This window comes from Salvelinus namaycush, chromosome 24, assembly GCF_016432855.1.
Source record: "Salvelinus namaycush isolate Seneca chromosome 24, SaNama_1.0, whole genome shotgun sequence".
NCBI lineage: Eukaryota > Metazoa > Chordata > Actinopteri > Salmoniformes > Salmonidae > Salvelinus > Salvelinus namaycush.
In genome coordinates, this window is record NC_052330.1 from 242,171 (window position 1) to 267,181 (window position 25,011).

At 43.5% G+C, this 25,011-nt stretch overlaps 1 protein-coding gene across 1 annotated transcript in view; it reads right to left on the reverse strand.

Annotated features, from left to right (window-relative positions):
* The window catches only part of LOC120019577 (ectonucleotide pyrophosphatase/phosphodiesterase family member 1-like), a 67,363-nt gene that overhangs the window by 36,972 nt on the left and 5,380 nt on the right, over nt 1-25,011 (reverse strand). The window contains exons 2-11 of the mRNA XM_038962886.1: nt 21,128-21,200; nt 20,635-20,760; nt 19,387-19,512; nt 18,331-18,394; nt 16,974-17,071; nt 11,107-11,186; nt 10,525-10,644; nt 4,241-4,350; nt 3,979-4,044; nt 3,770-3,842 (exon numbers count right to left, since the gene is read on the reverse strand). Of these exons, the coding sequence (XP_038818814.1) occupies nt 3,770-3,842; nt 3,979-4,044; nt 4,241-4,350; nt 10,525-10,644; nt 11,107-11,186; nt 16,974-17,071; nt 18,331-18,394; nt 19,387-19,512; nt 20,635-20,760; nt 21,128-21,200 (936 nt within the window). The remainder of the gene's footprint in view (nt 1-3,769; nt 3,843-3,978; nt 4,045-4,240; nt 4,351-10,524; nt 10,645-11,106; nt 11,187-16,973; nt 17,072-18,330; nt 18,395-19,386; nt 19,513-20,634; nt 20,761-21,127; nt 21,201-25,011) is intronic.

A 25,011-nucleotide genomic window follows, 5' to 3' on the forward strand; every position in this document is an offset into this window, starting at 1 on the left:
CAGCAGAAAAGCCAGGCTTTAAAAAGCTGCTAGGTACAGTTGACCACATATCAACTGCCAAGCCGCAAGTATTTCACGGACGAAGCCCTGCTGCGATTATACACTGCTACACGCGAAAGAGTCGCAGAGAAGCTGGCTAGTGTTTATTATTTTTCCACAACAGCCGATCTATGGTCGAGCAGAACGGCAGAGCCATACCTAAGTTTGACAGTCCACTACATAAATGAAGACTGGAAATTGCGAAATGTCTGCCTCCAGACGTCTTACTTCCCCGATGATCATACGGGTGAAGTAATAGCCCAGGGTCTCAATGACTCTCTGGCATCGTGGAAGATGAGCGAAGACCGACAGGTGTGCTTGACAACTGACAGTGGGAGCAACATGATAAAAGCATTGCGCTTGAACAACTGGACCCGCCTGCAGTGCTTTGGGCACAGGCTAATTCAAGTGCATTCAAAAAAGTTATGTTCAGGCCAGCTGTAAGCTAATGTGTTAGTAGTTGTGTCATTCTGCCAATCCAAAAGCAAATAACCACAGGCTGTTTTAATCATAACAAATAAAAAAATTCAAACAATTATTATATAAATGACTAATTCAAACAGCTAGTAGTCAAACATTCCTAAAAAATAGATGTGTGGGGTTCATTTGTTTTGCACAAATAGGCCTCGAGGCTTTGTATATATTTTTTATTTTAATAAAGAAAATTCAATTATCGTAAGAATGATGTCATGGCATTTTTTTGATTTGTTTAGAGAAAAACAAGAAATTTAGAGATTTTTGGATGTTAAAATGTTTTTGTTGTTGTTGAGATATTACTTTTAGGCCATATCGCACAGCCCAAACTTCAACCAAAACAAATTTCTGCACTTATCATTTCTGCATTTCCTGAACTCATTTGCAGTGGTGGAAAAAGTACCACATTGTCATACTTGAGTAAAAGCAAAGATATGTTAATAGAAAATTACTCAAGTAAATGTCACCCAGGAAAATACTACTTGAGTAAAAGTTAAGTATTTGGTTTTAAATATACTTAAGTATCAAAAGTAAATGTAATTGATAAAAATGTACTTAAGTATCAAAAGTAAAAACTATAAATAATTAATTTCAGATCACACCATTGTCTTGTTTTTATTTACGTATAGCCAGGGGCACACTCCAACACTCAGACCTAATTTACAAACAAAGCATTTGTGTTTAGTGAGTCCTCCAGATCAGAGGCAGTACATGACCAGGGATGTTCTCTTGACAAGTGTGCGAATTGGAACATTTTCCTGTCCTGCTAAGCATTCAAAATGTAACGAGTACTTTTAAGTGTCAGGGAAAATGTATGGAGTAAAAAGTACAGTATTTTCTTGAGGAATGTAGTGGAGTAAAAGTTGTCAAATATAAAAATAGTAAAGTAAAGTACAGATACAAAGAAATAAAAAGACTTAAGTAGTACTTGAAAGTATTTTTACATACGTACTTTACACCACTGCTCAATTGAGATCATTTCCACACTGTCATGTAGGGCTGCACGATATGGGCAAATAATCTAGGACTTATTTTAAACCAAATGTTGCAACTGCAATTTGACTTGTGAATTAGAGCAAAACTGTTGGAATCATGGAAATAGAATGACTATTGCAATTCTATAGTTAGAATATAATAGTGGGCATTTTGAATAGTGTTGATTGAGATGACAACAAATTAAAGTGCCACAGGGAGGAGTTATTGTGACAGGGTAGGAACTAAAGTGTTGATAAGTGTTTCCTAGGGGATCCTATAATCTTTGGCTACATTGCATGTTCTCTTAGCTACTTCATGTAGCTAACATATTCTTGCTTTGCATATTCCTCTTTGATTTAGAAGACACTGTTGCACAAACAACATGCTGATTTAGGTCTACACCATCACTGGTATTATCAGGCTGTATTAGCTAGCTACGTTTGCTCTGACTCAGTACATTTATTAGCTAGCTATTAGCATTAGCGGCTAACAATTAGCATCTCACAAGATTTAGGGCAACTTGCTAAGAAAAGACAAACTAGTTGTTTGCTGATGTAAGAAACACAAACTAACAGTGTCATTATAGAACACTAGTGGATTTATATTAAGAAGCAAAGTGAAAACAGCATTATTGTCATCAACATTGTTGCATGTGCTGCGTTGACCATGCAGACTGAACGCAAGTGTCTCTTGGTTGAGGAACATCAAATGCGCTCCTTGAGTGACAGGGTGCGTGGCTAGGCCTGTGTAGAAAGTGGCACGGAGCGAAAGAGCGGAGAGAGATGACTCAAGTAGTGAAGTAAACTATAAAAATTGACATTACCCATGGCATATCACATTTAACAAACCAAACATTCAAATACCGGTATAGAAATTAAAGTAAAAACCCAAACCGGTCCCTGCATCAATACCGGTATATCATAAAATACGGTATACCGCCCAGCCCTAGTGTCTAGTTTGAGAAACAGACTCCTCACAAGTCCTCAACTGGCAGCTTCATTAAATAGTACCCGCAAAACACAAGTCTCATAGTCAACAGTGAAGAGGCGACTCCGGGATGCTGGCCTTCTAGAAAGAGTGGGAGGCTCAGATCGATGGATACTAAACTACATGATCGAGGGATACTACAGTGTGTAGTATAGTATTCTCCAGGATACTGCAAAATTCTATAGAAGGACTATACGATCGAGGGACACTAGTGTGGAGTATAGAATTCTACAGTTTACTACAGATTTCAATTGGAAGTACGATAGTATTCTTTAGTAAACTGTACTATTTTATGCGGGCCGAGGGGGAGCTTTTTGTGGTGACGGATACATACAAGACTAATAACAACATAGAACACAACAACACGTTATAGACGGGTTAGCTAACAACGTCACAAAAACTATGCGCACGCTTCAATGGGGAAGAAGGCCATGTGTTGTTGTGATTCTGGAGGCTAGGTGTTGTTGTGATTCCAGATAGCAAGCAACAATTGACAAGAAACTAGCATGTGGGGAATCATAGGTGGCTAATTTCAGATAGTTTTTTTCTTGTTCTTGATAACATGTCTTGTTTTGACTGATGTCACATCTATGCTAATATGACAAATTTGCTAGCCAGCTAACCAACAACTGTAACAATGTATTTGAGAGAGAAGTGTTCATTGTGCAAAAGTATATATTTTTTTAAATAAACATTGGAGACAAAATATAGTTTACATGTCAATCTAAGTCAAGCTGTCTGTTTTGTCCCATAGTTGCCACGCGTTGGTTTTGTTGCTAACCACCACACCATCTATACAAGGTCCACATTTCTTGCTGACTAATTTGTTGCCTTTGTCGTAACCTAACGTAGCAGCGTTTTCTTTCTGGTCCTTAAGAGAAAAAAAATACTATTGGGGGAGGTTATCTTTTGCACCGTTGTACCAATCCAGTAAATGTGGAGGAGGAGTTAAGATGGAGTGTCGCCTTGTTAAAGTCCAAAAGTGGAAGTCCAAAAGATAACCTCGACTTCCATCTTAACTCCTCCTCCACATTTACTGGATTGGTACAACGGTGCAAAAGATAATCTCCCCCAATAGTATTTTTTTTCTCTTAAGGACCAGAAAGAAAACGCTGCTCAGTACGCCTGCTACGTTAGGTTACGACAAAGGCGATACACAGGCTCTCTTTCCATTTCCCCTGAAAACCTGTTGTTTCAGACCGCACAGAGGGTGCCTTTGCTGGGCCTGTTTTGATTGGTTATGAATTACTTCCTCAATGGATTGGTCGGTTTAATGAGTAGAGCTGGATCCTACCTGACTGCTCATTGGTCCGTATCGATGGCCAGCAGAGTCTGGTTCCTCCAGGTACAGAGTGTAGAAATCAGGCCTACGAGAAAAAAAAAAAAAAAGGGGACACAGATTACACACTCAGGTAAAAGAGTCCTCTCAAAAGATGTAAGTGTTTGGTCAGTCCTTCAAAATTAGGATTACAGTATATAATGGTTATGAGATGCATAATATACCTTTCCCCTTGAGGCAAATTCAGCCATTGAAATATGGTTGAGATTCTCTCTTCGAATGGGATGTTCCTGGTAGAAAGAAACACTTTTATTCTTAGTATCACTATGGATAGCTTGAACACACTACATTGCAGAAAAATGCTCCAAATAACATTCATAATTTACATCCTACAAAATCCTTCGTTATAGGATCATTAGCTATCTTATTAGATACTCCTCTTTATTGTGCCCACAAACAGGACATATCATTATGCAAGTCTCTCACCTGTCATACATCTTCCAGAAGTCGGGGAATCTTCCGTTGATGGCCACATCAGCACCCGGCCAGAAGAATGTGGCTGACTTCAGCTTATTGTACATGGCAGTGAGCCAAACCTACAGAGAGAGCAAGAGTGCGAGGGAGATAGTAGAGGTGAACTTGTAGTCAAAAGAGCATCAGAGTCCTATACACAGCTAATTTCTCATTCATTCTAATACATCAAAATAAGCAATACCTAATCCATTACACCTAAAGATTTTTTCCCCCAATAAATGTATCAAAACTGACCTACATATGGTTCATTACATACTGTATATCATTAAATGATGTTCATTTGATCAGACCAAGCAGTACTATCCATTACAGCTTAAGATTTTTCCTAACGAGTGATATAGAATTGGCCTACTTACTGTATATGTTAATCAATAACACTATTTATGGTAATCTTCCTGACTGCGTTCACACATGGCTAATTATAGTCATGAGCATGTTTCAAGTTGTATTAGTCATATGGATACACACGTGGTATACTGTACACCGTCCAGCAAAATGTTTACTCGCAAGGTCCTTCTCGACAATGCAACAACAAGAAATAATAAGAGATGATACAAACATAACGTAACTGGCTCAGTAGAATATAATAAACATTTGAGCATAAGTATACTACAGGAGGGCACAATTTCATAGTCCAATATTTACACGTGTTTTGGGGAACATTTTGGGAAAAATTGTTAAAATTATTCAGTATTTAGCAATGATAATAAGAGTCTGGTAGCAGCAGTTGCAATGTGTGTGAGCATGAATGTATATACACACACACAGAGTACAAAACCTTAGCAACACATTCCTAATATTGAGTTGCACCCACTTTTGCCCTCAGAACAGCCTCAATCTGTCAAGGTATGGACTCTACAAGATGTTGAAAGCATTCCATAGGGGTGCTGGCCCATGTTGACTCCAATGCTTCCCACGGTTATGTCAAGTTGGCTGGTTGTCCTTTGGGTGGTGGACCATTCTTGATACACACGGGAAACTGTTGAGCATGAAAATCACAGCAACTTTGGCGTTCCTGACACACTCAAACCGGTGCGCCTGGCACCTACTACCTTTCCCCGTTCAAAGGCACTTAAAATATTTTGTCTTGTCCATTCACCCTCAGAATGGCATACACAAACCATGTCTCAATTGCCTTAAATATCCTCTTAAGGCTAGGGGGCGCTATTTTCACAACGAGATGAAAAGTGTGCCCAAAGTAAACTGTCTGCTACTCAGGCCCAGAAGCTAGGATATGCATATATTTGGATAGAAAACACTCTAAAGTTCCTAAAACTGTTAAAATTATGTCTGTGAGTATAACAGAACCTATTTGGCAGGCGAAACCCCGGGGATAAACCATCCAGGATTTCTTTTTTTGAGATCACTCTCCTTTCAATGGGTTTTCTATGTGGATCTAGATTTCTAAGGCACTTGCTTGCAGTTCCTATCGCTTCAGGATTGTGTCTGGGGAACAATACCAAAACATTTCTGCAGCATTGAAGGTCCGCAAGAACACAGCGGCCTCCATCATTCTTAAATGGAAGAAGTTTGGAACCACTCAGACTCTTCCTTGAGCTGGCCGCCTGGCCAAACTGCAATCGGGGGAGAGGCGCCTTGGTAAGGGAAGTGACCAAAAACCCAATGGTCACTCTGACAGAGCACCAGATTTCCTCTGTGGAGATGGTAGAACTTTCCAATAGAACAACCATCTCTGCAGCACTCCACCAAATCAGGCCTTTATGGTAGAGTGGCCAGACGAAGCCACTCCCCCGTAAAAGGCACATGACAGCCCGCTTGTAGTTTGCCAAAAGGCACCAAGACTGAAGTCTTTGGCCTGAATGCCTACGGTGAAGCATGGTGGTGGCAGCATCATGCTGTGGGGATGTTTTTCAGCGGGGAGACTAGTAAGGATCGAGGGAAAGATGAACGGAGCAAAGTACAGAGAGATCCTTGATGAAAACCTGCTCCAAAGCGCTCAGGACCTCAGACTGGGGTGAAGGTTCACCTTCCAACAGGACAAAGACCCTAAGCACACAGCAGAGACAACGCAGGAGTGGCTTTGGGACAAGTCTCTGAATGTCCTGGAGTGGCCCAGCCAGAGCCCAGACTTGAATCCAATCGAACATCTTTGGAGAGACTTGAAAATAGCTGTGCAGCGACGCTCCCCATCCAACCTGACAGAGCTTGAGAGGATCTGCAGAGAAGAATGGGAGAAACTACCCAAATACAGGTATGCCAAGCTTTTAGCGGCAAACCCAAGAAGACTCGAGGCTGTAATCGCTGCCAAAGGCGCTTCAACAAAGTACTGAGTAAAGGGTCTGAATACTTATGTAAATGTGTACATTTGTTTATTTTTAATACACTTGCAAAAAAATCTAAACGGGTTTTTGCTTTGTCATTATGGTTTATTGTGTGTAGATTGATGAGGGTAAAAAACAATTTATTCCATTTTAGAATAAAGCTGCAACAAAACAAAATGTGGAAAAAGTCAAGGGGTCTGAATACTTTCCAAATGCACTGTATGCGTGTGTACGTCTGTGTGATTGCGTGAGTGCATGTGTGCTAAGGTGCGGAGAATCGGAGCAGGTGGTCAAGTCCAGTTCAAGTGTTCAGCAGTCTGATGGCTTGTAGATAGAAACGGTCTCTGAGCTGGTTGGTATCAGACCTCTTGCTCTGATACTGTCTGCCCAACAGTAAGGGAGTGGACAGCTTGTGGCTGGGGTGTGTGGGGTCCTTCATGATGCTGTGGCCTTCCTCAGGCACCGCTTCGAGTAGATCTCCTGGATGGGTGGGAGCACGGTCCCAGTGATGTACTGTGCCGTCTTCACCACATGCTGGAGGGCCTTGCGGTTGTGGACGGAGCGATTCCCGTACCTGGCCGTGATGCAACCGCTTAGGACACGCTCGATGGTGCAGCAGTAGTATTTGGAGAGGACCCGGTGTGGCATGTCGAATGTCTTCAGCCGCCTTAAGTAGAAGTGACAATGTTGCACCCTCTTGACAAGAGTGGTGGTGCTGGTCCATGTCAAGTCCTCGGTGATGTGGATGCAGTGGAACTTAAATCTGCTGACTCTCTCTACTGCAGTCCCGTTGATGTGGATGTTCCCTCTTCTACTTCCTGTAGTTAACAATTAACTCATTTACTTTGCTGATGTTGAGGGAGAGGTTGTTGTCCCGCCACAATGCCAGTTCAATTACCTCCACCCTATAGGCTGACTTGTCGTTGTTGGCTATCAGGCCTAGAACCATGGTGCCGTCTGCAAACTTGATGGAGTTGGTGTTGTGCAAAGCCACACAGTCATAGGTGAACAGGGAGTACAGCAGAGAACTGAGGACACAATCCTCACAGCCTATGGTCTGCCCATCAGGAAGTCCAGGATCCGTGCTTGGAAGGAACAATAGTGTTGAACGCTGTGGTCAATGAACAGCATTCTCACATAGGTGTTCCTCTTGTACAGTTACGGCTGTGTGAATAGCGATGGAAATGTAATCTTCTGTGTATCTGTTAGAGCAGTAGGCAAATTGGAGTGGGTCCAGTGTGCCTAGCATGCTGGCCTTTGTGGGCCATGACCAGCCTCTCGAAGCACTTCATGATGACCGGGGTGAGTACGACGGGCGATATTCATTTGGGAATATCACCTTGGAAGCACAGCCGCGAGCTGCCCAGTGAAACGGGCCTACTAGACAAGCTAAATTACTTCTATGCTCGCATCAAAGCAAGCAACACTGAAACATGCATGACAGCATCAGATGTTCCTGACTACTGTGTGATCATGTTCTCCGTAGCCGATGTGAGTAAGACCTTTTAAAACAGGTCAACATGCACAAGGCAACAGGGCCAGACGGATTACCAGGACGAGTACTCCGAGCATACCCTGACCAACTGGCAAGTGTCTTCACTGACATTTTCTACCTGTCCCTGACCGACTCTGTAATACCAACATGTTTCAAGCAAACCACCATAGTCCCTGTGCCCAAGAACACTAAGTTAACCTGCCTAAATGACTACCGACCTGTAGCGCTCACGTCTGTAGCCATGAAGTGCTTTGAAAGGCTGGTCATGGCTCACATCAACACCATTATCCCAGAAACCCTAGACCCACTCCAATTTGCATACCGCCCCAACAGATCCACAGATGATGCAATCTCTATTGCACTCCACACTGCCCTTTCCCACCTGGACAAAAGGAACACCTATGGTAGAATGCTATTCATTGACAACAGCTCAGCGTTCAACACCATGGTGCCCTCAAAGCTCATCACTAAGCTTAGGACCCTGGGACTAAACACCTCCCTCTACAACTGTATCCTGGACTTCCCGACAGGCCGCCCCCAGGTGAAAAGGGTAGGTAACAACACATCCGCCACACTGATCCTCAACACGGGGGCCCCTCAGGGGTGCATGCTCAGTCCCCTCCTGTACTCCCTGCTCACTCATGACTGCATGGCCAGGCACGACTCCAACACCATCATTAAGTTTGCCGATGACAATGGCTGTCACCGACAACGATGAGACAGCCTATAGGGAGGAGATCAGAGACCTGGCCGTGTGGTGCCAGGATAACAACCTCTCCCTCAACGTGATCAAGACAAAGGAGATGAATGTCGACTACAGGAAAAGGAGGATCGAGCACGGCCCCATTCTCATCGACGTGGCTGTGGTGGAGCAGGTTGAGAGCGTCAAGTTCCTTGGTGTCCACATCACCAACAAACTATCATGGTTCAAACACACCAAGAGAGTCGTGAAGAGGGCACTACAAAACCTTTTCCCCCTCAAGAGACTGAAATGATTTGGCATGGGTCCTCAGATCCTCAAAAAGTTCTACGGCTGCACCGTCGAGAGCATCCTGACTTGTTGCATCACTGCCTGGTATGGCAACTGCTCAGCCTCCGACCGCAAGGCACTACAGAGGGTATTGTGTACGGCCCAGTACATCACTGGGGCCAAGCTTCCTGCCATCCAAGACCTCTATTTTTTTTTTACCTTTATTTAACTAGGCAAGTCAGTTAAGAACAAATTCTTATTTTCAATGACGGCCTAGGAACAGTGGGTTAACTGCCTTGTTCAGGGGCAGAACGACAGAATTGTACCTTGTCAGCTCAGGGATTCGAACTTGCAACCTTTCGGTTACTAGCCCAACGCTCTAACCACTAGGCTACCCTGCCGCCCTATATCAGGCCGTGTCAGAGGAAGGCCCTAAAAAATTGTCAAAGACTCCAGCCACCCTAGTCATAGACTGTTCTCTCTGCTACCGCACGGCAAGCGGTACCAGAGCGCCAAGTCTAGGTCCAAAAGGCTTCTTAACAGCTTCTACCCCAAAGCCATAAGACTCCTGAACAGCTAATCAAATGGCTACCCCCCAGCCCCTCTTTTACTCTGCTGCTACTCTCTGTTTATTATCTATACATAGTCACTTTAACTCTACCTTCATGTACATATTACCTACATGTACATTGACTCTGTACCGGTACCCCCTGTAGGGTATATACTGTTATTTTACCGCCACTCTTTAATTATTTGTTACTTTTGTTTATTTTCAAAACTGCATTGTTGGTTAAGGGCTTGTAAGTAAGCATTTCACTGTAAGGTCTACCTACACCTGTTGTATTCGGCACGTGACAAATAAAATGTGCTATTATGTGGAGCTGAGCAATTCGGCCACCTCAGAGAGATAAAGAGGAGAACTGTCACAGAAAACAACTGCCTAACACACTTTTTTCATAGAAAACTCATTAGAGTGCATCATGATCAAAGACCCATAACTACTGTTCTCACTCAATACTTTATATATCATTATATCCAGTGTGTTTTGTGACAAGGCTGAGACTTTGTATGAGCGCCATTTTCTCCTCGTCAGTTGGTATTTCTCAGTCGATGTTTAGATGTGTGCAATAAGTATACAGAATGTTATTATTTGGCACAGTTCTGTAATGTCATTATGTCCTATCATTAGGGTTTTTAGTAAACACAGTACAGGGGAACTGTAGTTCAGGGAAACTTCCTCAATAACATTCATCTTCCTCATCCATTTTTCCAGCTCCATGTTTTGCAGAGGAAAAATTCACTAATCCCTGTCTGTGGCTCCTTGTCTAAGAGTACGCATGTCATCCCAAGCCCCCCTCTTCAGGTCACAAGTTCAATTTCACAAAACACTAGGGCCACATTGCTAAAAACAATAAGCTGTACCAATAAACAAATGTAATTAACACCCAATGTTTGCCGTTTTTTTTCGTATTCCAATGTATTCACTCACTGGTTCTCCTTGGTACCATTTGGCGTTGAATTTCTCTGCCACTTTCAGACTGAAGGAGGCGTTGCGGGTCACATCGTACATCTTGTTGTCCACGATCCCATGGGACTCTGGGTAGAGACCCTGTGGGAGTAACACACACAGCGGTTTACACACCCGGTGCTTTGACAGCTGCAGGGCTAAGTGGGCTAAGTCCTCTTTATTTTTACATCTACCGTTGAACTGACTTCATCATTTCATCACACGGAGCCACAACACTGCGTGTTGAAAGAGAAGTCTGGTGGTTAACTGAAAGGGTTGGGTAAACCAGTAGAGCTAAAAATCACTGCCCAGAGTTGCACATTCGAACCACAGTTTCTCATCAGAAGCAGCATGTGCGAGCCATCAAGCCACAAGAGGAGTTTTTTGGGGGGGATCATTTGTGGTAAGTGACTGTACTAAGATGGATAAGGTGATTTAAAAAAAGAAAAGTGGATTCCAAAGAGTGAAGCAATTTTCAAATAAACAAGTTGTGTATACAATACTTTACCAAAGTAACTGATGCCTGACTGGTTACATATAAACTAAGAGGAGCGAGACCCTTACAGTCACAATGGTGTAGTGGTTGGGGAAGGTCTTGGTGGGATAGGCAGGTCTCATGTACGGGGTAGTGGTGCCACAGTTGCCTGAAATAGAATGAAGTCAAATCAAATAAAAAATAAAAGCTGCCAAAGAAACAGCTGTGATAGGATCCTAGGATCATTTACCTAAACAGAATAACTTCCCTGAAATTGTTTGAAAGGATGTCAGACTGCCAAACACGCAAGTAGCCAAAGAAACAAGGAGCGCGTTCCTCAGCCCAGGCGTTGCTGACGTCTGCCAGATCTTACAAAGCCTGGATAGGTATTTTATGTATCAGCTAACCACATATGTTATAGCAATCTGCCAGTCAATAATGTGGCACGCAACCATTGGTTGATGCATACAACGTCTGAGCCGGGGGAACACAACCAAGCTCATGACTGGCTGAGTTCAAACCGGGTCTCATGCATGTCACAAGACTGTTTCAACTAGAGAGATGTTTTTTTGTTGCATGGGCTGCATCTCATTCCACTGCATCTGCCGGCTTTACGCATCTGTGGTGGAAGGTGGCCGAGCTACAGTTGTGTTTGTCAGACTAGGAGATCCGGGAACCAGTTTTTAAAAAATCTATCATTTAAGTACTTTAGTGCCCATCCCCAAAAATCGTATACTGTATAAAGGGGAGAGTGGGTAAGTTGAGCCACCCTCGTTTCTAGGAAACCATACGCAAAATGAATTATTTAATTTTGTGTAAATATTTAGGAAGAGGTCATACACTCAATGTACAGTGCATTCGGCAGACCCCTTGACTTTTTCCTCATTATTACGTTACAGCCTTATTCTAAAATTGATTAATTTGTTTTTTCCCCCTCATCAATCTACATACAATACCCCATAATGACAAAGCAAAAACAGGTTTGCAGAAATTGTTGCCAATTTGTTTAAATATAAAAAACTGAAATAACACATTTACATAAGTATTCAGACTGTTTACTCTACTTTGTTGAAGCACCTTTGGCAGCGATTACAGCATCGAGTCTTCTTGGGTATGACACTACAAGCTTGGCACACCTGTATTTGGGGAGTTTCTCCCATTCTTCTCTGCACATCCTCCCAAGGTCTGTCAGGTTAAGAGACGCTAACGGAGTCGGTGCAGCCAACTGGTTTCTTCACGCATCGCGCCGACAGAAACAAACATCTTTCTGGTAAGAAGAGGGTGTATGCCTTATGATTAACGAGACGTGGTGTGATCATAACAACATACAGGAACTCAAGTCATTCTGTTCACCTGATCTAGAATTCCTCACAATCAAATGTCGACCGCATTATCTACCAAGGGAATTCTCTTCGATTATAATCACAGCCGTATATATTCCCCCCCAAGCAGACACATCAATGGCCCTGAACGAACTTTATCTGACTCTTTGTAAACTGGAAACCACACACCCTGAGGCTGCATTCATCGTAGCTGGGGATTTTAACAAGGCTAATCTGAAAACAAAACTCCCTAAATTCTATCAGCATATCGATTGTGCTACCAGGGCTGGTAAAACCTTGGATCATTGTTATACTAACTTCCGCGACGCATATAAGGCCCTCCCCCGCCCTCCTTTCGGAAAAGCTGACCACGACTCCATTTTGTTGCTTCCAGCCTACAAACAGAAACTAAAACAACAAGCTCCCTCGCTCAGGTCTGTTCAACGCTGGTCCGACCAATCTGATTCCACGCTTCAAGACTGCTTCGATCACGTGGATTGGGATATGTTCCGCATTGCGTCCAACAACAATATTGACGAATACGCTGATTCGGTGAGCGAGTTCATTAGAAAGTGCATTGACGATGTCGTACCCACAGCAACGATTAAAACATTCCCAAACCAGAAACCGTGGATTGATGGCAGCATTCGCGTGAAACTGAAAGCGCGAACCACTGCTTTTAACCAGGGCAAGGTGACAGGAAACATGACCGAATACAAACAGTGTAGCTATTCTCTCCGCAAGGCAATCAAACAAGCTAAGTCCCAGTATAGAGACAAAGTAGAGTCGCAATTCAACAGCTCAGACACAAGAGGTATGTGGCAGGGTCTATAGTCAATCATGGATTACAAAAAGAAAACCAGCCCCGTCGCGGACCAGGATGTCTTGCTCCCAGACAGGCTAAATAACTTTTTTGCTCGCTTTGAGGACAATACAGTGCCACTGACACGCCCCGCTACCAAAACCTGCGGGCTCTCCTTCACTGCAGCCGAGGTGAGTAAAACATTTAAACGCGTTAACCCTCGCAAGGCTGCAGGCCCAGACGGCATTCCCAGCCGCGTCCTCAGAGCATTCGCAGACCAGCTGGCTGGTGTGTTTAAGGACATATTCAATCAATCCTTATCCCAGTCTGCTGTTCCCACATGCTTCAAGAGGGCCACCATTGTTCCTGTTCCCAAAAAAGCTAAGGGAACTGAGCTAAACGACTACCGCCCCGTAGCACTCACTTCCATCATCATGAAGTGCTTTGAGAGGCTAGTCAAGGACCATATCACCTCCACCCTACCTGACACCCTAGACCCACTCCAATTTGCTTACCGACCCAATAGGTCCACAGACGACGCAATCGCAACCACACTGCACACTGCCCTAACCCATCTGGACAAGAGGAATACCTATGTGAGAATGCTGTTCATCGACTACAGCTCAGCATTTAACACCATAGTACCCTCCAAACTCGTCATCAAGCTCGAGACCCTGGGTCTCGACCCCACCCTGTGCAACTGGGTCCTGGACTTCCTGACAGGCCGCCCCCAGGTGGTGAGGGTAGGTAACAACATCTCCACCCCGCTGATCCTCAACACTGGGGCCCCACAAGGGTGCGTTCTGAGCCCTCTCCTGTACTCCCTGTTCACCCACAACTGCGTGGCCATGCACGCCTCCAACTCAATCATCAAGTTTGCGGACGACACTACAGTGGTAGGCTTGATTACCAACAACGACGAGACGGCCTACAGGGAGGAGGTGAGGGCCCTCGGAGTGTGGTGTCAGGAAAATAACCTCACACTCAACGTCAACAAAACAAAGGAGATGATTGTGGACTTCAGGAAACAGCAGAGGGAGCACCCCCCTATCCACATCGACGGGACAGTAGTGGAGAAGGTGGAAAGTTTTAATTCCCTCGGTGTACACATCACGGACAAACTGAATTGGTCCACCCACACAGACAGCGTTGTGAAGAAGGCGCCAGCAGCGCCTCTTCAACCTCAGGAGGCTGAAGAAATTCGGCTTGTCACCAAAAGCACTCACAAACTTCTACAGATGCACAATCGAGAGCATCCTGTCGGGCTGTATCACCGCCTGGTACGGCAACTGCTCCGCCCACAACCGTAAGGCTCTCCAGAGGGTAGTGAGGTCTGCACAACGCATCACCGGGGGCAAACTACCTGCCCTCCAGGACACCTACACCACCCGATGTCACAGGAAGGCCATAAAGATCATCAAGGACAACAACCACCCAAGCCACTGCCTGTTCACCCCGCTATCATCCAGAAGGCGAGGTCAGTACAGGTGCATCAAAGCAGGGACCGAGAGACTGAAAAACAGCTTCTATCTCAAGGCCATCAGACTGTTAAACAGCCACCACTAACATTTAGTGGCCGCTGCCAACATACTGACTTAACTCCAGCCACTTTAATAATGGGAATTGATGGAAATTATGTAAAAATGTACCACTAGCCACTTTAAACAATGCCACTTAATATAATGTTTACATACCCTACATTACTCATCTCATATGTATATACTGTATTCTATACCATCTACTGCATCTTGCCTATGCCGTTCTGTACCATCACTCATTCATATATCTTTATGTACATATTCTTTATCCCTTTACACTTGTGTATAAGGTAGTAGTTGTGGAATTGTTAGGTTAGATTACTTGTTGGTTATTACTGCATTGTCGGAACTAGAAGCACAAGCATTTCGTTACACTCGCATTAACATCTGCTAACCATGTGTATGTGACAAATAAAATTTGATTTGATTTGATTTAGATGGGGAGCGTTGCTGCACAGCTATTTTCCGGTCCCTCCAGAGATGTTCGATTGAGTTCAAGTCGGGCTCTGGTTGGGCTACTCAAGGACATTCAGAGACTTGTTCTGAAGCCACTCCTGCATTGTCTTGGCTGTGTGCTTAGGGTCGTTGTCCTGTTGGAAGGTGAACCTTTACCCCCAGTCTGAGGTCCTGAGTGCTCTGGAGCAGGTTTTCATCAAGGATCTCTGTACTTTGCTCTGTTCATCTTTGCCTCGATCCTGACTAGTCTCCCAGTCCCTGCCCCTGAAAAACATCCCCACAGCATGATGCTGCCACCAGCATGCTTCACCGTAGGGATGGTGCCAGGTTTCCTCCAGACGTGACGCTTGGCATTCAGGCCAAAGAGTTCAATCTTGGTTTCATTAGACCAGAGAATCTTGTTTCTCATGGTCAGAGTCCTTTAGGTGCCTTTTGGCAAACTACAAGCGGGCTGTCATGTGCCTTTTACTGAGGAGTGTCTTCTGTCTGGCCACTCTACCATAAAGGCCTGATTGGTGGAGTGCTGCAGAGATGGTTGTCCTTCTGGAAGGTTCTCCCATCTCCACAGAGGAACTCTGGAGCTCTGTCAGAGTGACCATCGGGTTCTTGGTCACCTCCCTGACCAAGGCCCATCTCCCCCGATTGCTCATTTTGGCCGGGCGGCCAGCTCTAGGAAGAGTCTTGGTGGTTCCAAACTTCTTCCATTTAAGAATGATGGAGGCCACTGTGTTCTTGGGAATCTTCAATGCTGCAGACATTTTTTGGTACCCTTCCCCAGATCTGTGCCTTGACACAATCCTGTCTCAGTGCTCTACGGAAAATTCCTTCGACCTCATGGCTTGGTTTTTGCTCTGAAATGCACTGTCAACTGTGGGACCTTATATAGACAGGTGTGTGCCATTCCAAATCATGTCCAATCAATTGAATTTATCACAGGTGGACTCCGAACAAGTTGTAGAAACAGCTCAAGGATGATCAATGGATAACAGGATGCACCTGAGCTCAATTTCGAGTCTCATAGAAAAGGGTCTGAATACTTATGTAAATAAGGCATTTCTGTTTTTTTATAAATGTCTAAAAAACAGTTTGTCATTATGGGGTATTGTGTGTAGATTGCTCAGCAACATTTTTTATTTAATCCATTTTAGAATAAGGCTGTAAAATGTGGAAAAAGTAAAGGCGTCTCAATACTTTCCGAAGGCACTGTATGTATACAGATGTTTGTTAGAAAGAATACTATATTTCCTCTGAAGGAGTGATGTAAAAAAAATGGCTCAACTTACCCCACTCTACCCTACGACAGACACTTCAAAGCAGACTTCCTTTTGATGTACGTTTTGACTATCAGTTATGCTATTCGATACTTTCTATGAGCCAATAGCAGTAAGGCCAAATCCTATCTTTCATCAAATGATTTATTTATTCTAAATCAAATAGCTAAATGATCCTTGGTATGATCATCTTAAAACAATTCCAAATGTTAGCCCGGTATAAACCCAGGCTCGGGTACGATAGGAGAATCATTTTACAAGGACGGCTCGTAATAATGTCTGGAACGGAGTGAATGAAATGGCATCAGACCATGTGTTTGATGCATTTGATACCGTTTGCGCTCATCACACTCCAGTCATTACCACGAGCCCATCTTCCCCAATTAAAGGCGCCACCGACCTCCTGTGATTTATTCTGACCAGAAAGCGACATCTCTAGTTGCTTGTAAATCGGACTTCACTTCAACCGGAAACCACATTTGTACCAGAAAAAATCATTACAACGTCTCATTCCAAATGTTGCCCTCTACGCCAGAAAACAATGGTGTGCTTGGGGGACCGACTTACGTAATTTGTTGATGACTGGAAGAAGACTGCCATAGGCCTTTAAATAACCTGCCCGGAAGCCATCCATAGACACCAGGATCAGAGGGGGTTTGGAAAAACTGGAGGACACAAACAAAGCCAGAGAATGAGCTGTATTGAGGTTACATTTAGAAACTCTTCTAGGGGGAAAACAGAATATACATTTTCCCTGGAAAGCATGAATCTAAAACCGTCTAAGTCTGGCACAGTGGAGATGTTTACAGTGGAAACAGTTCCAGTAGCTGTACTGTGACTTTGTGGGGGAACACAAAGCAGCCCTTTGTTTGGGGGGGAACTGACGTGAATGGACTGGATGGGGAGAGGCAGGATGGATTCAGGCACACACAGACACACAGCGAGAGGAGGGGAGGGGCAGGGGAGGAAGAGGCATGTGGCTAGATGGCTGCATCCAAGATGAATCAGATTAAGCCTGTGGGTTACACTGGGTTCCCCCTTTCCCTTTCCCTTGAAAACTGAAACTTTCCCCTTCCCTTTTTGAACAGAAATACAATGCAGGATAAAGACAAATATCTGTTGGAACACAACTGTTGCTCTTTCTTTCCCCCTCGTTTCTTCCACATAACAGATAACTGAGGCAGGGGTAAGTGATATATTATAGTTTTTTAAGCCTCTCTGTGGTTCTGTAATAGGCGTAAACGTATCTATACATCATGACAGAGAGGGTCATACCAGGGTCCTATAAACACTTACACAATTAGAAAACCACTAATTAGAAAACCACTAATAAAATTAACCCTAAATTGAAGTTACAGCCAAATAGAAACATCTTAAAATGAAATAACACGAGAATGAGTGACGTCAGTCATAAAAATAAAATAAAAAAACGATCAAAAGAAAAACAACGTTCATTAGTTCAAAGCCCTTTGGAAAGGACTTAAGACTAAAAATGCACTCGAGACGAAACCAGACATTTACTTTTCCATAGTCTAACAAGTCTGGGCTCACAGCCTTACTACTCAGCGTGCGCGTACACACACTGGGTTAATCCTGTTTTGTCTCACACTTAAAAGTACTTTTTGTCTCACATCTATAGTAGTATTTACAAGTAGAGCAAATGGCCTCAAATTGTGTACAGTACATTGGCGTCATAATGTGCTGTACAATGTGTAGTACCCACAGATTGTAATGTGACTTCAGCTAAGTAACAACAGTACTCTATGTATACAGTATATACTATCAAGCCATCTCAATCAAGGACTATGTGCTGTGCACCACAGGAGGACCTTCAAGTTCAACATTAGATACTATCTTCAGACTGTGGTGTATAAAAGTGTTTCTCACAGAGAAAGCACAGCAGTAGCTGTGGAAAACTACTTACCTGGCAGGACATTGGGGCGTTTGAATGTCCTCGCACTCCTCTTCTATCCAGGACTTCACTCCCACTAGAAAATATCATCATCAACCATACTATCTTCACAGAGGATAATTTGAGGCTAATGTGGCTAACTACCAAACACATGAAATCTACAGTATATCTACCAGTCTAAAATCTAATATGTGCTTGCAAGCATTGTGCTTGGATTGCGTAGGCTAATGCAAGCTATGGAATGGTGAATGATAGCTGAAATGACCATGAGTTAAAGCCTTATTAGGGTAGTTAGAGTGAGAAGTAAGCCAGTGTTTCTCAACCTTTGGTTCCCGGTCCGAGACTGGTCCTTGAGATGTTTCTGACCGGTCCCTCAGATGGTTAACTCTCTTGACACCCAATTGAATCAGTTCTAGAAGTGCTAGATGTCAAACGGAAGGACCCTAGTTTGTTCGTCCCTGGTACAAAAAGGTGGAGAAACACTGGTCTAAGCATTAAACACTGTCAAGGATAGGGAAAGATCGAGGGCCTTATGTTGGGGAATTCCTTCCACCACACAGGAGGAGCTAGAAAAGAGAAATACCAATAAGCAAAAATCACACACACACAATCTCAAAGTGCATATAGGAACTATAGGGAAAACAATGTTTTACAATCCGAGGTGTGGTATTCACACTGTGTATATTCAGCGGCAAATGTACATCTTGAAATCCCTTAACGCAAAGTCCTAACATATGGTATGCGTTACTTTCCTTGGGCATACAACCCTACCAACTCTAAACAAACAACTCTCTGAGGGAAATCATAATTAAACCACGTGCAGTGAGGAGGGCCATCACCGGACAGGACTAGGTACACTGTTTGAGTATAGGCCTTTATGTAAGATTGCACAACAGACCTGCGCCAAATACTTCGAAATATTTGAGGTGCCTTTGATATGGTGTGGAGCTTGTACTTTCGGGACTATAAAAGCATTAGATAGAAAAATTTGATGAAGGTCTGTTGAACACACAGATGTAGTTTTGGGGCTGCAACCCACACAGGGTTAGTTTAGTCTATGGCCTTTACCTTTGCAGGAGCTGTAGTAATTTGCACAGCAGTCCCCTGCTTTCACACAGTCATCCGAGCATGAGCACAGGCTATCGGCCAACCTTTGCTCGCCACAGCGGAATCTGGAGCAGGTCCAGCGCTGACCTGGAGGGGGAGAGAGGGAGAAATAATTATGATGGAGAAAAAGTGTGAAAATATGTGAGTGTGAGGAAGAGAGAGAGAGGGAAGGAGAGAGAGAGTTTATGACAGCGAAAAGGGGGAGCACGTGTGAGAGAATGTACGTGTGTGTATGCTTAGGAGAGTCACCTAAAGACAAACTCCGAGAGACAGCAGTAGCTGAGGAGTCGGTCATTACTCCTACCACTGTCTGGGACTACCCTGTATCCAAACATTTCATCAATGAGTGAACTACAGTTTCTCATCATCGAATATTCTCACAAAGCACTACACTAAAGAAAGTGAGTGATACCCATTAGAACAGACAGACCAACATTCTCTCTCTGACCGCGGTCAAGTGGACAGTCTATAAGAGGGATGCTAATCTCAGTCTCAGGAGACATGCTTCAGTGTTACAGCAATCATGGGGAAAATCAAAACAAATTCTGATTTACCATCCCTTCACTATAAATGGGCCTCGCTCCTCTCTGGAGGAAGTAGAGGAAACACACGAGTCCCATGTTGATTGGGCGGCAAAATTTTAGCCACATAGTGTGGGGGAACAACACTGCCCAGATTGCCACACCACACCCAAGCTAGGGGACGGCTGGCCACAGTGACCAGCAAGGACGGTAAAATGGAAGAGGGGTATTTTGGGGATGCTGGAATGGTCAGCCTCTTCCCAGAGTCAACATTGCATCCGAAGTGAACATTCCAGTCCACATAAAACATGTTTTTGTAATCTGTAGAGGAGTCTATCCACCCACACACGCACACACACACACACCAGTGGAGGCTGCTGAGGGGAGGACAGCTCATAATAATGGCTGGAATGGAGTCAATGGAATCAAACACATCAACAACGTGCTTTCGTATGGTGGATACCATTCCATTGACTCCATTCCGGCCATTATTATGAGCCGTCCTCCCCTCAGCAGCCTCCACTGACACACATGAACACTCCTCCTCCTCCACACACACACACACACATAAAGAAGACGAACAACATCAAAGTAGCGCTGGTGGGTAACCTGACCCGTGCTCTCCTGCTCTACATACCTCTGGCAGTGTAGTGTTGCAGTAACACGTGATGTAGGCTGTTGGACTTACCAGGGTCTACGCACACCGCAGTGTAATCCAGACAGCAGTTTCCCTCTTTCTCACAAGACAGGTCACAGTGGCACGACGCAGACTTGTCACTGCTCCCCGCCGCACACCTGTTCTTACAGCTCGTCACTATAGGGGATGAGAAGAGTTTTAGTATGTTACTCAGGACGTCAACAACGTTACTCAGAATGTAATTTAAGTTAACTCAGAATATCATGATGTTACTCAGAATTGGTATCATTTGACAGATTTAAAAAAAGGAATCAGTACATCTGATTGGTTTGTTATGGATGTTTAAGCTAACCCTTAGCAGTTTTGTTTCTTTTCTCAAAAGAGAGAATAGAAACTGGACAGGGAATGCATTCAATTACAGACTAGAAATGTATTTCTATTTTTAGCTGAAAAGCGTTTATGTACTGACGGTTTTCTTTCTGTGTTATAATTGGTTCGTTTTGCACAGTGGCCAATAGGACAGAAGATAGATTGTAAACCGTACCTTTGACATTGCAGCGCTGTTTCAAGGCAAATATAACTGTGACGGCGGTGATCAACACGCACAGCAACATTACCTATTGGTGAGAAGAGAGACATCTGAAAAGTTCCCATGTGTAGATAATCAAGCACATTTAGTTATAGTCCATTTTACATCAGCAGTTGTCACAAAGTGCTTCACAGTAACCCAGCCTAGAACTCAAAGAGCAATACAAGCAGAGTACAGTGGCCAGGAAAAACTCTAGAAGGAAGAAACTTTGAGAGGAAGAGAGATAGCAAACGTATGTGTCTTGTATAGTCCACTATTACCCTTTTCACAGTATCCTGCTGACCCAAACAGTACAGTGCTAGCTTGGATATTTTCTTTTCACATAGTCCTTTCCAGCACGGTTCCAGTATGGTGGATGCCCCACCAGGCCAGCACAGTACAGCTTGGCCCAGCTCAGTTTAGTAGTGTGAAAGGGGTATACGATGCATAGCATCCTGATGAACCATCGTAAATGAAGTGCTATATGGACCCTTCGATATCTTCTCATTCAATTAAAACTATTATCCCGATTGTGAGTGTACTCTACTAGCCTGGTTAAACCGGACTGAACACTAGGTAGCACTCAGTCCGATCTAACCAGACTACTATTCTACTTACTCTGCAACAAGATTTAGGATAACCCTGTTCTATTTCACCCAAGTATTCAATCTTCTGGAGCTTATTTTGTGGCTTTTTTTATATTGTGTACATGGGATTTTAAATCACGTTCACTGTTAGTAAGGTCAGTAAATCGAGGGACATCGCATAACACAAAAAAGTATTGTGTCCGGAAAATTATGAAGAGAAGCTTGGCAGCAGTCTTTGCTTGCTGCTTCCTTGAGAAACACCATTGTAGCTAGAACTGTACATTGTTTGGGTCTAGAGTGCATCAGAAAAAACATCTCAGCTGGACTTAGGTTGAACAAAACCACAGAAACTCAATTTCGAAAATGTGACAAAATTCCTAGAAATAAAAAACAACCAAAACGATTTGAATTAAATATAAACTATATCCCCCATTTATTATTTTAGAAAATTAGTCATATGACACTTTCGTTTCCATTCTAACGTAGGACTCTATTCTGTTCGGTGCACAAATTTAAAAAAAGTTGAATTCTCCACATCGGGGTCTTGGCCCTCTCTAATAGAGAAGTAAAAGCAGGTCATAAACGAGCTCCCCTCCTCCTAGCTGCCTGGTGAGCTGCTCTGCCTGGCCCCTTTTGCCCAGGGAAGGGTGAATAGCTGGGGCATTGTAATTAGCGGGGAGATTCAAAGACTGGATCACAGGGGTTTAAAGTTTCAACTAAGTCAGCTAATGATAAAGGGAAGATATCCGGCAGTCTTATCAACACGGCTTAAAGAGGGTCTCAATAGGGGCTAACAGGACATGTCAGGATTAGTACTGAGGTCTAATTGTCATGGAGTTCTCTCATTAAAACCAAGTACCAGTAATAAAGAGCTTGACGTAAAGAAGACAGGTCATCACCTTGAAGTGCTTTGAAAAAACTCTGAAGATGTTTTTTCAAGAATCAAGTGCTGTACAATGTGTGATCTGTCAGGTGTAGCTTGTGTGAGTGAGTGAGAGAGACCTGGCTGGTGTCTTGAGAAGCCAGGACTACAGTGCAGTACCTAACCGAGTTCTAGGGAAAGCAAACACACTGTCTGGTGGAAACCTACTGCAGGCGCCTGAGGACACTATACTGGGGTACAGAGTAAATCTCACTACCCCATGTTGGGAGTACATACACACACACACACACCTCAAAAAATGTGTAGTTGGAAAAAAATGATTTAAAATTATAAAACATCTCCCGGTTTATTGAGCAACACTCAACCCTTAACTACTCAAAAATGTAAATATATACACGTTTGATTCCCATGTGCTTTGACTCTTAGTGCCTTGCTATATGCTCAGCATCCGATAAGGAATCCTGTTTTTGGTAGAATTCATGGCAACACGCTCTAATACTGCCATGTGTTGTACTATTTCACAACTCTAAACCAACGTTCGCATAATGATTCCTGTGGAAAATGAACTCATGCTTGACGAGACATGTTGTCCAAGTGCACACGCACACCGATTTTTGAGACATTGTTGTGGACTGAGCCATTACAGGTCAATATACAGTACCAGTGAAAAGTTTGGACACACCTTCTCATTCAAGGGTTTTTCTTTATTTTTACTACTACTTTATTTTCAACATTGTAGAACAATAGTGAAGACATCACCACTATCAAATAAACACGTGGAATCATGTAGTAACCAAAAAAGTTAACAAATCAAAATGTATTTTGCATTTGAGATTCTTCAAAGTAGCCAGTCTTTGCCTTGATGACAGCTTTGCACTCTCTTGGCATTCTCTCAACCAACTTCACCTGGAATGCTTTTCCAACAGTCTTGTGGGAACTCCATATGCTGAGCACTTGTTTTTCCTTCACTCTGCTGTCCAACTCATCCCAAAACATCTCAATTGGGTTGAGGTCAGGTGATTGTGGAGGCCAGGTCATCTGATGCAGCACTCATCACTCTCCTTTGTGGTCAAATAGCCCTTACACAGCCTGGAGGTGTGTTGTGTCATTTCCCTGTTGAAAAACAAATGATTGTCCCACTAAGCGCAAACCAGATGGGATGGCGTATCACTGCAGAATGTTGTGGTAGCCATGCTGGTTAAGTGTGCCTTGAATTCTAAATAAATCACTGACAGTGTCACCAGCAAAGCACTCCTACACCATCACACTTCCATGCTTCACGGTGGGAACCACACATGCGGAGATCATCCGTTCACCTACTCTGCGTCTCACAAAGACACGGCAGTCGGCGGTCTAATGTCCGTTGCTCATGTTTCTTGGCACAAGCAAGTCTTCTTATTATTGGTGTCCTTTAGTAGTGGTTTCTTTGCAGCAATTCGACCATGAAGGCCTGATTCACACAGTCTCCTCTGAACAGTTGATATTGACATTTGCCTGTTACTTGAACTCTGAAGCATTTATTTGGGCTGCAATCTGGAGGTGCAGTTAACTCTAAATTAACTTATCCTCTGCAGCAGAGGTAACTCTGGGTCTTCCTTTCCTGTGGCGGTCCTCATGAGAGCCAGTTTCATCATAGCGCTTGATGGTTTTTCGAACGGCACTTGAAGAAACTTTCAAAGTTCTTGAAATTTTCTGGATTGACTGACCTTCATGTCTTAAAGTAATGATGGACTATCGTTTCACTTTGCTTATTTGAGCTTTTCTTGCCATAATATGGACTTGGTCTTTTACCAAATAGGGCTGTCTTCTGTATACCACCCCTACCTTGTCACACCACAACTGATTGGCTCAAACGCATTAAGAAAGAAAACAATTCCAGAAATTAACAAGGCACACCTGTTAATTCAAATGCATTCCAAGAATCTGGTTGAGAGAATGCCAAGAATGTGCAAAGCTGTCAAGGCAAAGGGTGGCTACTTTGAAGAATCGCAAATATATTTTGATTTGTTCATACTTTTTTTGTTACTACATGATTCCATATGTAATATTTCAGTTTTGATGTCTTCACTATTATTTTACAATGTAGAAAAGAGTAAATATAAAGAAAAACCCTTGAATGAGTAGGTGTGTCCAAAATTTTGACTGGTACTGTATAACCCCAGAGTCAATGGCTGGCATAGGCACGGATTAACTGACTTGGTGGGTAAAGCGGCTCATATAGCAAGAACGCTACAATAGCCATTGATTATTGACGACTATAAACTGGGTAGTTTGGGTCCTGAATGCTGATTGACTGACACAGCATTCCAGACGTGTATAACAGACAATATTGCGTTCGTAATCAAGTGGGAAGTGGGAATTTACCACATAAGAATAGGAAAACGTCTACG